The sequence below is a fragment of the Pyrgilauda ruficollis genome, unplaced genomic scaffold (assembly GCF_017590135.1).
Source record: "Pyrgilauda ruficollis isolate IOZ18807 unplaced genomic scaffold, ASM1759013v1 scaffold43, whole genome shotgun sequence".
Classification (NCBI taxonomy): Eukaryota; Metazoa; Chordata; class Aves; order Passeriformes; family Passeridae; genus Pyrgilauda; species Pyrgilauda ruficollis.
Window position 1 is genome coordinate 4,358,862 of NW_024525823.1, and position 14,772 is coordinate 4,373,633.

Genomic DNA, 14,772 nt, shown 5'->3' on the forward strand with positions numbered 1-14,772 from the left:
TTTAAGCTCTTGCTTCACAAGAATGACAATGTGTCCTTGTCAGAAAAAATTAACTCAAAATTTTCCTATTCTCTTCAGGTTGTATTCTAAATCTTTAACATTTTATTTGCTAAAATGAAATTCTGGTCTTAATCAGGGATCAAGCAGATGGGAGAAATACTTCTGCTGTTGTTATTTCAGGGAAACGTGTGTAAAATACTTGCTAAACAGATTTTTCTGTGCCTGTTTCTGATAAAATTTTAAGTTCTCTGAAAGTTTCACCTGCAATGAGTTAAAATCAAGCTGTAATAAGTGGCTACCCACCTAACTAATTTTCATATACTTCAAGTTTCTTAAGACCTAAATATTCTATTAAATGACATTACTATCTAAGAATGTTCTGAGACATGAAAAATGTTCTGCCACTTCAAACTTTTATATCAGGAAATATGTGCTTATTCTGTCAATTAAAGAATGTATATTCTTTCCTATATAATGACAATGCAGTTACAAGAAATGTGGAAACCATATCACTATCATTTGGAATGCTTTTCCTGTTCTTCTCTTGGCATTTTCTAAAAATTTGTCATTGTTCACGTTCCACTTTGCTATTTCAATTCATATTTTACACCAAACTAGGAGACATTGAGGCAAAAGAGTAAATCCTTTCTTTTCTATTGCTTTTTTTTTTGCAAGAAAAATTACACTTTAAACCATAAAATTACCTGAATAGTTCACTTTTTCCAAATTAAAAAAAGTTAAAGAATTTTTGTTAGTGTAAAATTTTCTTTGTTAATATATGAAACAAATTTTTTTTTTTTGTTTGGATGTTAAATATTTTGGTGATGGGGAAAATAATTTACATCTATTTTGTCTCTACTTAAAATCACTGTAAAGCGACACCCTGTTAAATTTCATTATATCACAAAAAGTTAAAAAATAATTTAATTCGTTATGTATTATTTAAAATACTAGAGTGTTTTGAAAAAAAAATCTGATTTTTTAAAAAAGTTAGATGAACATTGTTTATAGCTTCCTGGTGCTCAAATCTTGTTCCCTATTGGAATGCATTTTTGGGGGGGGAAAAACATATCTGTACTCTTTTCATAATTGTACCCTAGAGTGGAATTAAGAATCTGTCAAGAAGTAAGAAAACATGAGCATTAATAAGCATACAATGCAATTTAACAGTTCATAAAACAGTAAAATTTAATCCCAGGCTGAAAGATTTATTAAATCTCACTTAGCAAAATGGTTTTGTGGGATGTGTTAGCAAGTGAGAATTAAGTGAAATGATTTCAGGGGCAATAGATTTTATTAGCTGGGGAGGGGTGGAAATAGTTTTGCAAGCCATTTCTTCTTAATTTCAGTCACTTGTTATAATTGCCTTGAGTGTGGGAGAGCTTTTTGTGAGTAGTAGTAGTGTGCTTGGTCTCTGGAATTTGTGTGCATGGTGCTGCACTCGTCGGGTATCATCTAACTGAAATGTCTTTTGTTGATGGGCTTGTGCAGAAGTTCTTCTTATGGTTGTTAAAGATATTTAAATCTAATACAACTTACACATTTATCAGTAAGATAGAATGACTCCTATTGGATTTATAAGAGTTTTTTTGTTTGTTTTGCAATGTTTTTCATTCATGCTCCCTTTCTGTGTTCTTTAACACACCTGGGAAAGACAAAGAAAAAATTCTTTCTTCAATATTAATCTCTTGTTCTGGACCTTCTTGAAAAATCTCTTTGTAAGGTACATTTGAAAGTAGAGTTTGGAGGCATCTGATCAAGAATAAGTAGTGAATTAAGGAGAGTGATGTTAGCACCATTGGCACCGTATTATATGATAATTTGGGGGAAAAAGTTCTTATGTTACTAGTTACTCTCTTTCATGGATTAAAATCATATTGTCCTAACAAAATTCGAGATCTAGCCCTTAAAATTTTCTGATCAAGCATTAGTAGACTCTAAAATAAAAGAACTACAGATTTTTATAAGTAAAAATAATCTTACTTTTATATGTAACCTATTGTTTGTGTAGTTTATATCCAATAAACTACAGAACTACTATTCAATTTATATTAAATTCAACTTTTTAATTTTTTATCAAACAGGACATACTTTAAGGAATGTAATAGTGCCAGTAATGAGGACCTCTCCTGCACTGTAGGTAGTCTTTTCTTCTTGACTTCTAGGTGTTGTCAGACTTTTTGCACATAAAGTTTTTTATGTTGTTCAAAAGAAAGGAAGCAGAGGAAGCTTCTATAAGAGAATCAGTCTTCAAAGAAAAATAATGATAACAAAAAAACCCCTTCGACAGAGGGCTATTTCTGTTCACTGTGCTCACAATGGAAATAACTTAAAGTAAAAGAGTAGTATGGGGAAAATGAAAGGCAGGTGGTAGAACAAAAAAACTGAAGTGTTTTTTTTTTGTTTATGAGATATCCCATTTATTCAAGGTTTTCTACATAATAACTATGTATTGGGCGTTAAATTGTCACTCAATATAAAAGAGAAGAGTAAGTAATTATCAAAGGAGAAGTACTGCTCATAGGCTAAGGTGATTATAGGGCATTTTTGATGGTTTTGAAATGAGTAAGTATTACACTGCAAATCCTTACTGTGCAATGATGACTAAGTAATGTTCCTTTTCCCTAAAACAGTTATGCTGGGGAGGGAGGAGATTTGATTAAGCTGTCCTGCTCATTGTACCTGCAGTATGTACTATTTGCTCAGGCTCTTAGATTAAAGAACACCTGCTGTTCTTACTCTCCAAATTGTACTACGTCATTTCTGTCCTTCATAAACCTGACTATGAATAGACTGGATATATTGGGAGTTAAAAACCCCCCTAATCCAACAATCTGACTTTGCATCCAGTGTTCTATCCCAGGAACTAATCTTGTGTAAGAAATAATATACAGTTTTTAAGGGCTAATGGAAAATTCATTCCTTATGGAACATGCCCTGCCTTGTGTACTTATACTCCTTTTGCGAAACAGGAATGCAACATTCTCATTCTGTTCTAAAGTCTTGGAAGGCCAAGTGCCATAAATACAAACTTAGCAAGAAAAGCTTGTTGCAGTATGAAATGGACATTACCACATGTCCAGTGACCACAGACAGTCTGAATTAAGTTTGTTTCAGATGATACTATGATCTGAAATCCAGTCAGTAACAAACTATTTATTTTATATGATGAAATAAGTTTCACAATGGATTAGAGACTTTATATAAATTGCTTTCATTGTGTTCACACCTTTTCAAGGGCTATGTCAATAAAATGTTAAAGTGTTCTTTCACTTCTATGAATTTATTGAATATTATTGTCATGGTCACCTAGGAAACAAATGCAGGTATATATTTGTGAGCATTTGCAGTTTCTTTTCATTCTTGATGCAACTAAGGAAGTCACACTTGAAAGAACATAAGAATAATTTTAATTAATGCACAGCATTTTTCAGAATACATTAGTGACCATCAGACACTAAGCAAAATGCCATGAACAGTTTGACCTTTTAAATGTAGTTGGATTTATCTCACAAGGCTAAAAGTTTACTGACTACGGATAGGAAGACAAAGATGATCTTGAAGAGAATAATGAGCTGCCTATGAAAATTATAAGCTATTCTACTTACTGTAGAAGTATTATTCAGATAATTTGCAGGTAAAGATAGCATAAGAACTAAAATGTAATGAAGTCTATGCATACTTTACTAATCAACAAAATAATCTTCATTCTTGCTGTGCAATAAGTGAACTGTACAGTATCTTCCATTGAAATTTTTAATGAGCCAATTCAGTTTGATACAAAACTGATTAGAGAATAAGAATACTATGTTTCAAGGTTAATTTTTTACTTCTGTTTTAGTTTGAATAGGATATTTTCTTCTAGAATATTTTAAGAACTGTTCAGACTTTTAAAAATAATTTTAGCAACGTATTTGTCTTTGCAAGAAAATCTAGACATACTTAATTTGTGATGTGTTTGTAGTTTTATATTGATGACAGGAATAACTGGTAGATATGGGTTCACATTTATCCATCTGATAGGACAGGGCTTGTCAACTGAGTTATGGATATGACACTATTGCATTTTCTTCCTCATTTGCTTTGTCTTTGATGAATACATGTTTTCAGAATCAGAATGTTAAGGGGTTGGAATGAACCTTAAAGATCATCTAACCCCAACCCAACCTGCCATGGACCAGGTTGCTCAGAGCTCCATTCAAACTAGCTTTGAACACTCGCAGCGATGGGAACACCTGCAACATCTCTGAGTACCCTGTTCCAATGCCTCACAACGTGTATCTGCTAGAGCTTATCATGTGCCTTTGACATCTTTGGATGTTTTTTGTCATCCTACAGATTTCCACTTCAGTGGCTTATAGAATTTAACTGAATGCCATGTTGTTCTGCATCTGGCATGATGTCCATCCATTTGATTCCTTCTGACGAGTCTTAACAGTTCTGCTTCCAAATTTGCATATAATTAATCAGTTGGTGCTGGTGTTGAATTTCTGATTGCTACTTTGTGGGATATTTTTGCTAAAGTCTCAGAGCAATTTCTATTTTCCTTCATTGGTACAAGGACTACAGTTTTAGAAATTAAACTGATTTAAAAACCAGTTTGCATTTCTGAGTCAGATTTATGTGTTGTACTTATTAAAAGAGCTGTTGTCTAGACTTCAGCTACTGCCAAGTCTTGCTTCTAGAATATTAAACTTTTCATGACGCTTACTCAGCATGTCATTCCAACTTTCTGGTGTTTCACTGCCTCCTTGTCAAATATCAGCTTGCCTTAAAAGCACTTTAATGCCTTGAAGATAATGAACAATTTGGCAGCAAAAATATTTTCTGACTGATTTGGAGCCCCTACATAAACTGCTTGGAGCCTGAGATCATTGAAACCTCTTATGCTGGCTTTTTTGAAATTAGGATTTATTTCTGTTTGAATTCTGAAATCTCTCCTTGGGAGAGCCATTTAAATGTGAACGTGTATTATTCTTTTTAACAGTAGCTTATGGGCTATAATGGTAGAATATTTTTGCATTTTTATGTTTAGTTTTATTGTAAAGAGCCTCGGGATGCCTTTGCATGAAAGGCACTATATAAGCTCATTTTGTATTGCATTGTATTGTGTTGTGACAAGTGCAATAATCTCCAGGTTTCCTATCCATTAAAGAACTAATTTCACAGCTCACTAATTATGTGAATGAGAAGGGGAAATAGGTCTTTTTTCTCTAAGGTATGCTGAGCAGATGGTGTAGCACTCATTTCCACCAGCTGAATCCAAGGTCCTCTCGTGCTTTTGGTTCTGAGGCTTACCAGGCCTCTGCTTGTCAAGGAGAACAGGAGAGAGATATCACTTGTACTGCATGACAGTGTGTACTGAGAGGCTGTCTCTGTCCTTTGTTAATACAACATTTCTTAGCAAACACTATGTCTAAGTCTATTTATTTAGGATGGGGCATGAAAACTATTAAAATTAATGTGCATTTTCATGCAATTCTAGTCTACCTCTGATTTATTGAAGATATTGATTAGTTCTGCCATAGGGATTTGAACTCATGCACATTAAAAATTATTAATGATTCAATTGAGTACTGTTGGGATGGAATCTCGTCTGTAATTCCAAAACAAAAAACATTACTTCCTGAACCTGTACACTTTCCTTTATAGCTAAGGTTTTCTCACTTGTTTCCTTTATTCTTTTGCATCACTCATGAAAATAACCAACTTGAATCAAGCATGCACACAGTGATTTATATACCTCCCTAACGTACTTCTTTTTAAAGTAACTTGAGTCATCAGATACTAGTGTACTCCCATGATCCTGAAAAGTAGCTATTTGGGCCCTTTTTACAGCATTAAAAAGAGGAAAGCTGAGGCTGCCTGGAGATCCTGACATAATTCACGTGTGACATGGCAACAAGGCTACATTTTACAGCGCTGTGCAAGGAACTGGACCATTTTTTTCCCTTCAGCAGAACGAGCAGTGCCAATTTATTATTTCCTTCTCTCTCTGCTGTCCTGTCTCACGCGTTTGCTGTGCGCTGACGGTGCTGGTGCCGCTGTCATTTCAGACGGACGCAGCGCTGATGTACGACGCGGTGCACGTGGTGTCGGTGGCGGTCCAGCAGTTCCCACAGATGACCGTCAGCTCGCTGCAGTGCAACCGCCACAAGCCATGGCGCTTTGGGACACGCTTCATGAGCCTCATCAAGGAGGTAAGTCATTAATAACGGGTCCTGCTCCCCTGCTTTCTTTTCTCACAGTCCCCATTTTCTTTTGCTTTCACTCCATTTGGGGTTTTTTGGGCTTTTTTCAGTAGATGGTCATCTGTCATCTTATTATGTATAAGGACTTTAACAAGCAAGACAGCATTTTAATTTGAAAGTGGATTTTTCTGAAGTATTACTGGGAACTAAATATACAGAAAGGTGAAATGACTGCATTCTAAATAAAACTTATGTTTGTAGATAGTTTGGTCTTTGTGGCATAAAAACCCAAACACCTGAGACTCTAATCTGTAGACTGATTATGAGAAATCCAGCAGCTTAATATGGCATCAGTTTGAAGGGGCCAGGAATTAATTTAACTTCCTGGTTAAAACCAATATTTTTCTTCATTTTCTATGGTGAGTTACTATATGTCTCCTTGATTACCCAAGATGCTGTTTAGATACTGACAGATAGGGATAGTAGAGCTAGGAGATTTAAGGTGCTAAAGGTGAACACTATAGACTATTCAAATCTCCCATACTGTAACTCCTCATCCAGTGTTTCTCAATGTAGATATACAAAATATTATGATGAGGAGGATCAGTTGCAGTGGAATGCGGTTTTTTTCAATATTGGTTCCTTCTAGGATGATAATTTTATTTCCCACATTTTCTCTCCTACTTTGTATAGTTTCAGAACTAGAGTAGATTTTAAGTTATAAAAAAAAAGAAATAAAAAAAAAAATTAGGCTATTGCGTTTTATTAAAAGTGAGGAATAAGCTTAGGAAGGCTGGCTCACTGACCTCAATTTTTGCAGTGTCGGTGTGGTTTCAGGGGAATCAGCATCTTCCAAGAGTAAGTGTTTATTTGAATGAAATTTCCTGAGAAAAAAAATGAAGTCCAGCATTAATGAAACTGATTGAAACTTGGGGATTGGGGAGGGGGAGGTAGGTAGGGAAGGAGAAGGGAAAATGCATGCATGAATGATGGAGGAATGAAAAAAACCCCAGCCTTTTATCTTGTTCAGTTGAAGAGTTTATTGGCTGATATGGAAAGTTTAAAAATTCAGTCCATGAAGACTGAAAAATGTTTGATTTCATTAACAAAAAATAAATACAAAATATTTTAAAACAAAAACTCAGCCACAAAGTAAATTATTTACACAAAATGAAAACTTAATGATCCCATTTTGGCAGGAGTAGTTTGTCCTTCCTGAGAAAAAAGCTATAAAGAAAGAAGTATTTATTTCTAGAAATTGTTTTTTTCTTTCTTCACAGGCCCACTGGGAAGGCCTCACAGGCAGGATAACTTTCAACAAAACAAATGGCTTAAGGACAGATTTTGATTTGGATGTCATCAGCCTCAAGGAAGAAGGTCTTGAAAAGGTGTGTAAGACATTTGCCTCCAAGGAAGTGGGAAACAAAACAAAACAAAACTCACCCCCTAAAAATATTTAGAATAGTATTTCTTGTGTTATGTAAAACAGTGTACATGCTCTCAACTCAATATCTCTATAAGTGGTACTAAAAAGTTAAGAATTGATACCCTGACCAGTTTAGCTGTCTTCTGACATTAATGTTTCTTGTATAGAAGTGGAGTGAGAAACCAAAGAATTGGGAAATGCTCTTTCCATGTAGCTTAGTATTGTCTATATTTGATCTTAAGAGCTAAGGAAGAATGTACAGATATTTGGCCTGCCTATGTGATACCATCATGATCTGAAATCAGATCATCTTCCCTCCAGCCACCTTACCATGAAGAAGCAATGGCAGGAAGCTACAGTGTCTCACATTGTTGTGACCAGCAGGCAAAGGTTACAAAGGTTTTGCAAGTGACATCTGCCTTGAAGTTTGCATTTAGATCTGGTGTTAGGTGTTCTGCAAGAACTATGTTTTCCTTCATCTTCAGATCAAGTTCTATCAGCTGTTGCCCCAAGGTGATTGTGGGCACAAATAAAAACAGAAATTAAGGGAAGGGACCATACTGCAGATTTGCATGTTCTTTCTTCTGTAAATCACTGAATGGAGAAGCTAGCATTAAAAAAAAACCATACTTTCCCAATATTTTGGCTCAAAAGAGTAGCTTTAGAATATTAATTTTCTCTTACTGGGAAGATTTGTAAAGGCTCAGAAGCCATGAGCTTGTCTTGAAACACATAGGTAATAACATTTTTGTTGTCCAGAGGAAAACCTGTGATTCAAGAACTAAACTATACTTTAAAATGTTCAGCAATACACTGATAGCAGATTTCTCCTATGAAGTCCCATAAAGTGAGCTCAGGCAACTTAGCCAGGCAAAACAATGATTAGACTTGAAAAGTAAATCAGTATTGTGTACAAGTAGAATAGGTACAGTGCAAGCTGTCTTTTTTACTGGAAAGAGAAATGGAAGAATTAATGCCATGGTCATTGCTAAATAAGTCAGCACTGGCCGAAGAGTTTGCATGTAAGTGACAAGTGTTGAAAATCAGGAAAGGAAGGCTTTGTAATTTAGGATGGCTTTAAGAACATTAGGTGGCATTTGGGAACCACAAAGCAGCATGAGATTTCTGGAAAATAAAATCTCAGTTGACAATACACTAGGAGATATATACATCAGTGAAAATATAGAGATAAAACAAAAAAGGCCTACAGAGAAATATGAAAGACAATGAAATTCAACAGGAAATACAGTAGCACTCTAAAACACATAATAGAAAAAAAGGAACTTGGGAAAGAGTTATATTGAAAATTAAATAAGAGACAAAATCACAAATAATTTTTGAAACATATGGATATTTAAAAAAATACAGTATGTGCTTGAGCTGTATAGAAAGATTTTCATAGAAAAGGAAGATAATTTTGCTGCCTTCATGGCTTATTTTGGTCATGTGATAAATGGAAGTGATAATGTTAATTTTTTATCAAAAAGTGTTGACAATCTTTGGAATGAACAGAAAGAGTCAGTTACTGAATATGAGCAAAACCAGAGCAGTTTCTCTGGGGTGCAAGGAGATGAGATAAGGAAAAGGAAAATTCAAGTGTATGCACATTCGATTGAATTGCTTACTAAACATATGAAACATATGGCGTATTTCACTGAGAAAGATAAATCAATGCCCACAGAGAAATGTTTCTCTTTGAACAAAACTTCATTATTCTGAAAGAATGCAAACCCTAGTCTTCTTGAATCCAGAGTGAATGATTACATTTTGGAGCAGGGCACTTCCTAGTTGGAGTACATTTTAGCCAGTTCTTTTATTTAAAAGAGCTGTCTTAAAGTTTTGAGGATTTTTTTCCTCCAAGACTTAATTCTCTTAAGGTGGTGATGAGTCACCCTTCTCTCAGTCCCCTACCTCCCTCCACATGTGTACTCCATCTTTCTATCTCCTTCTTTCTGCTACTCCTTTTTTCCCTTTCCTTTTCCCTTTCCCTCTCCCTCTCCCAGACCCTCCCTGCCTGTTTCCCTTTCCATCTAATCCCTCTCCCTTGTACCTATTAATCTCTTTCCATGCCCTTTCTGTCTATTCTCTTTTTCTTTCAGGAGCCTTTTTACATCTTTGTCCTTATCTGGTATGTTTTTAAAGTTCTTCCCAAACCATCTTGTCAGACATCTCTGTCTGTGTGGTAAGAGTTGCTGAGCAGGTTTTTCTTTCCCTTTTCTTCTGTACATCCTCCCACTTGAGGGATGAGAAAAGGTGGGGAGATGCATATTATGGTGCACAGAATTCTTATGCCATCTTTCTGTACTGTAAACTTTTATTATTTCTTCTAACCTCTTTCCAAATAAGGGAGAAATATTTCTTTTGACAAGGACAATTGTTTAACTCAACAATTTCAGCTGTAATCCCTGAAGAGAAAAATAATGATGGATGGAAAAAAAAGAGAAAGATTTATTGTGAAGAATTGCTATAAGACTTTTTTTTTTTTAAACTTAGATTTTGTACAAAAATGTCCTAGATAAATTACCTGTTAGTATAACCAGTATAACTGGGAAATTGCCTAACTCATGTGTTATAAGTTCAATGACTGCTGAAGTCAGTGACGACAGAACAATTCCTCACGGATTAAAAAAAAATTCTATGTGTGATCTCAGCTTTTATGTAAAATACTTGTTCCTGAAACTCTTGAATGAGAGGTGATAATCAGGCATCAGTCAATAAGAAGTATGTGTTTCCAAATAAAATTTCATGTCTGCCAAAAATGATAGCTCCTTGTAAGATGAACATGACAAAATTAAGAGATGATTGGAGTGCTGTTAATATAATATACCACAAAATTTTATTACGGCCACTTTGGACAGACTGAAACTATTCATGATTAAGCACAGTGAAAATCCAAAACTGTGACACTCCAGCATAATAAATTATAATTTGCAGTCAATCAGTCTTTACACTGAGGCTGCATTGTGAGGAAAATTATTTTATACTTCAAGGAGATAACAAATATCTGAATTTAATATCACTTTTGATATGAAAATTTGTCACTGAAGAAGAATCACATATCCTGAATACGAGATCTTACAACTGGCTTGAAGCCTTGCTCAGAAACCTTCATAGGGTTGTGAAGGGAGAAAAAAGAGAGGGGAAAAAAAAAAGGAAAGACATAGTACATCTGTGGGATCCAGAAGTATTAAGTATTGTTATTTATGCTATATTTGGCAAAGGCATGATTATTAATATTACCGAAGAAAGGAAAATAAATTAAGCAATTTGCAAAGGGGAAATACAGAAATATGAAGAAACATTATTATTCCTAATGGAATATAATTGTTTCCTTGATGTAATCACCACTACTACTAATTACTCCACAAAAGTAAAAAAGAAGGTATAGATAAATTTGACAAATCTCTGAGAGTTGATCATGGTTCTGGCTGCTTAGTCAGTGGTAGCACTGCAGAAAGGCAGTGATCCTTCCTAATACAATGCTTGTGGCACTTCACTGTGAGTCATATTCACAGTTTTGATTGACTCAGAGCAAAAATAATGTTAATTTTCTCAGGAGAACTTTGAAGAAAAATCAAAAAGAATAATACTTGAAAGAATACTTATCTATTCATGAAGATAAATCGCTTTTGAAACATGCTGAAGAAAGCCGCTGAATTTTTGGGACTAGCATCTCATGAGACTGAATCTGTGTAAAGTGCTCCAGAGCATATGTAAACTCAGCACATTTTAAGTTTCAAGAGTGTACAATGATTCTTTTTTGGAGGGCATGGTGAAATATTTTGATGGTTTTGGCTAGGACACAGTTAATTTCCTTCATATCAGCTTGTATGGGGCTGTGATTTGGATTTGAGCTGAAAACAGTGTTGATAACACAGGAGTGTTTGAGCAATTGCTAAGCAGTTCTTATACAGAGTCAAGGCCTCCATAGCCTGCAGAGCTGCAAAGTGGTGCTGGGGGGGCATGTCCAGCTGGGTGGGAATATCTGGTTTTGAGGGACTGTAGTAACCCTGATAGTTGCCTGGAAGTCAAAATCTGGAAGCTTGGATGCAAGTTTTTAACACTTCACATGAATTTGGGAAATTGTATTCTGTGTTCTTGAGGACCACTGCAATGACCATGTTACAGAATACTCTGTGATATTCAATGATGAATGTAGCTCTTGGAATTGTTTCAACTTACATAAGCTGATTCTTGCCCAAGCTAATTCTTTCTGTCATTTTTCTTTGTCTCACTGTGGAGCACATGTTCATGGGTACACCTGGCTTGGATCCTGTTCTTTGGATAATAAGTGTTAAAATATTCAGATTGTCGTGGTCACTTCAGAATAGTTTAGCCGTTTAGAATAATAGGGTATAGGGGGCTTGACAATATAGTCAATATTTACAATATATTTACTGTGTGAAGGTTCTCTCTAAAGTGTATATATGAATACTTGTTTCACGTTTTAGGAAAATTTGTAAGTTTGTTTGAAACAAGTGTGATGCAATAAGTTAAATAGTAGCTTGTTTGAATTTCGGTTATAGACTACCTTGATGCACTTTTCTTACATTTTTGGCATTTAAGCTTTTCTAGTAAAAGCACTGGAAATTCTATTCCGTTCAAAAAGCTACTTAAAAATTAAAACAATTTGCTGAAACAACTAGAAAATAATTAACTTGCTGCATTGTTTTTGCATAACTTTTCTGTAAGAAGCAGCTTTGAAAATACATTTGTGTGATTTGAGAGCTAAACACATGAGTGACATATAAGAACCTGTGGTACAAATTGTTGGGTTTGAGCTCATCAACAAAGATAATCCAAAGAAAGTCTAATTTTGAACCTCTGACTTTTGGTCCATTTCTTAGATTTTTGATTAACAATAGCAGCAGAAAAAATACAATGAATCTAATTAGAAAAATAATAAATCAATTTATCAAGACAGAAGTTTCTTTTTGTAATGCTGTTGATAATTCTTATACGTCTTCAGTATATTAGGCCTGTACATCCAAATTCTAACAGTTGATATTCTTTTGTTTGTGGTTGTGACTATGTCAAAAAGTAGGAGAGGATGTATTTTTGTTAGCAATGTCTTACCTTTTGCCAGTCTAAATTTGAATTATAAACATGAATTTGAACAAAGCAAATGATATAATGAATTTTGGATTTGAAACTGATCATATAAGATGTTGGTGTTTCCTCAGAAATTTTTGTGCTACTTGTGTACCTGAAGTTATATCTCATAGAAGAGATTAATTCAGTTTCAGTGATACGGCATCAGGCTCAAGTTCTGGTTTTTGTCATTCCTTGTTATTCTACTCTAGTTTCATCTTTGCAGTAAAGCAAACATTGTGATTGTCATAATTAGCAGAACACTGCAATTAAATGTTAGCAACCCTTTTAATATTTCTTGATTGTGGCCAAGCTGCAAGGCTGAACATTTTGTATTTTCTGAAAGCCTTTCAATTCACTAAATCAAATTGTATTACAACAGTAAATGAAGGAGAGATTTTTTGGTAGCAAAGCTTGATTTCAATACTTTGAAATGATGTGGTAGATGTTATTTTCCAGTTGTATTACTGAGATACACATATTGTTTCTTCCCTTCATGATTCTTTGATCAGTTTATGAGGTACTGAATGGCCAAGTTCAAAAGAGTGACTTCTTGGAACTGAGTGTTAAGCAAGGAAGACAGACAAAATATTGATTCTTGTGGGACAGAAAATTGTTGAAAAAGAGATCAAATATGTCTTTTCTTTATTACAGCACCCACTGATTCATGCTCTGCTGCAGTCTCAGTTTTAGAAATGGAACTCTTTTTATCCTCACCACATTGCATCCTAAACTTACTTTACAGCCCTGGGGCAACAAATCACAAAGTAAAAGTAAACAAACAGTCTCTCAGGACTCAGTTGAAAAGATAATTTAAAAAATGGTGTGTGTTTATATACATACATACATATATTTGCAATGAATCCTTATAGAAATGTTTAATTTTTGTCTAGGTTTACTTTTAAAATATCTTTACCTTGTGTTATAGATATCACTTAGTATTTGAGATGATGTTTAAAATCATGTCTAAAACCAAAATAAGACCAACATAATATTTGTGGGGGCTTTCCTAGACAATGGAGTAATACAAACATTCTGATTTCTGAAATGGGTAGTTATATTTACCATTATAATTGTATAGGAATGAAAATGCAGATAAGTTACAGATAAGCTTCATTACTTACTACTTAGTATGTATGAAATGAACCTTAAAGCACAACCTTGGATGTTCTTACTTAGATAAAAATCCCATAGATTTTATTTTGAAGTATAAAATGTCAAAATACTCATGTGTTGAAGATTTATCTGTAAATAAATTAAATTATTGCCTGTTTCTGTCTATTGCTTTTTCCCAAAAATATATTTTGTCCTGCTTTTCTCTCTGATCACAGAAAAGTGTAAATCCTTTTGAAGAGACAATGCTCTCTTCTCTGCAAATGTATTTGTCCGTGTTATCTTCAGATGTGGTTTATCTTGAGAAAAGGAAAACTAAGTATAAAAAGTAGCTTTAGGTATTCTTTATATAATTTTTACACCTAATGTTACACTTCACAAAACATAATTTAAGGTATTGCTAAACATATTTTAAATAAGCATACTTTAAATGTAATGACAGAGGAAAATGAAACAAAATTTAGTAATAATTCTTAGCAATCAATTGGTAAGAATCTGTTTTTTTCCTTAAAGTATTCTTTTCTAGGTGCTGAAATGTAACTAATGGGCGATTTACACAGTATTTTACTGTTTTATAGGTTGGAACTTGGGATCCATTGAGCGGCCTTAACATGACAGAGAATCAGAAAGGAAAACCAGCAAACATCACAGATTCCCTGTCCAATCGCTCTTTAATTGTCACGACCATCTTGGTAAGCAATTGTATTTGCTTTCCCTGAAATAGAGTTATGCAGAAAAACTGACAGAATGTGACACACTAATGGCAATAGTCGTGAACAGCTTGCAGTGTGCGTTACCATTGCTTGGAATTTACTTGGAATTACTTGGAATTTTTGGTGTCATGAGTGAACACCTGTTGATAAGGTAGTCATGGATGTTTACTGTTACCTTCATTGTGAGCAGGTTATCCCAATTTTAGAGTTAATTGATTAGTAATTTAACTTTTCTTAC

The 14,772-nt window shown here is 34.4% G+C and overlaps 1 protein-coding gene across 1 annotated transcript in view; it reads left to right on the top strand.

Annotated features, from left to right (window-relative positions):
• The window catches only part of GRIK2 (glutamate ionotropic receptor kainate type subunit 2), a 345,339-nt gene that overhangs the window by 177,902 nt on the left and 152,665 nt on the right, over window positions 1-14,772 (top strand). Inside the window, exons 7-9 of the mRNA XM_041478054.1 lie at window positions 6,057-6,200; window positions 7,472-7,579; window positions 14,400-14,513. Coding sequence (XP_041333988.1) covers window positions 6,057-6,200; window positions 7,472-7,579; window positions 14,400-14,513 — 366 coding nt within the window. The remainder of the gene's footprint in view (window positions 1-6,056; window positions 6,201-7,471; window positions 7,580-14,399; window positions 14,514-14,772) is intronic.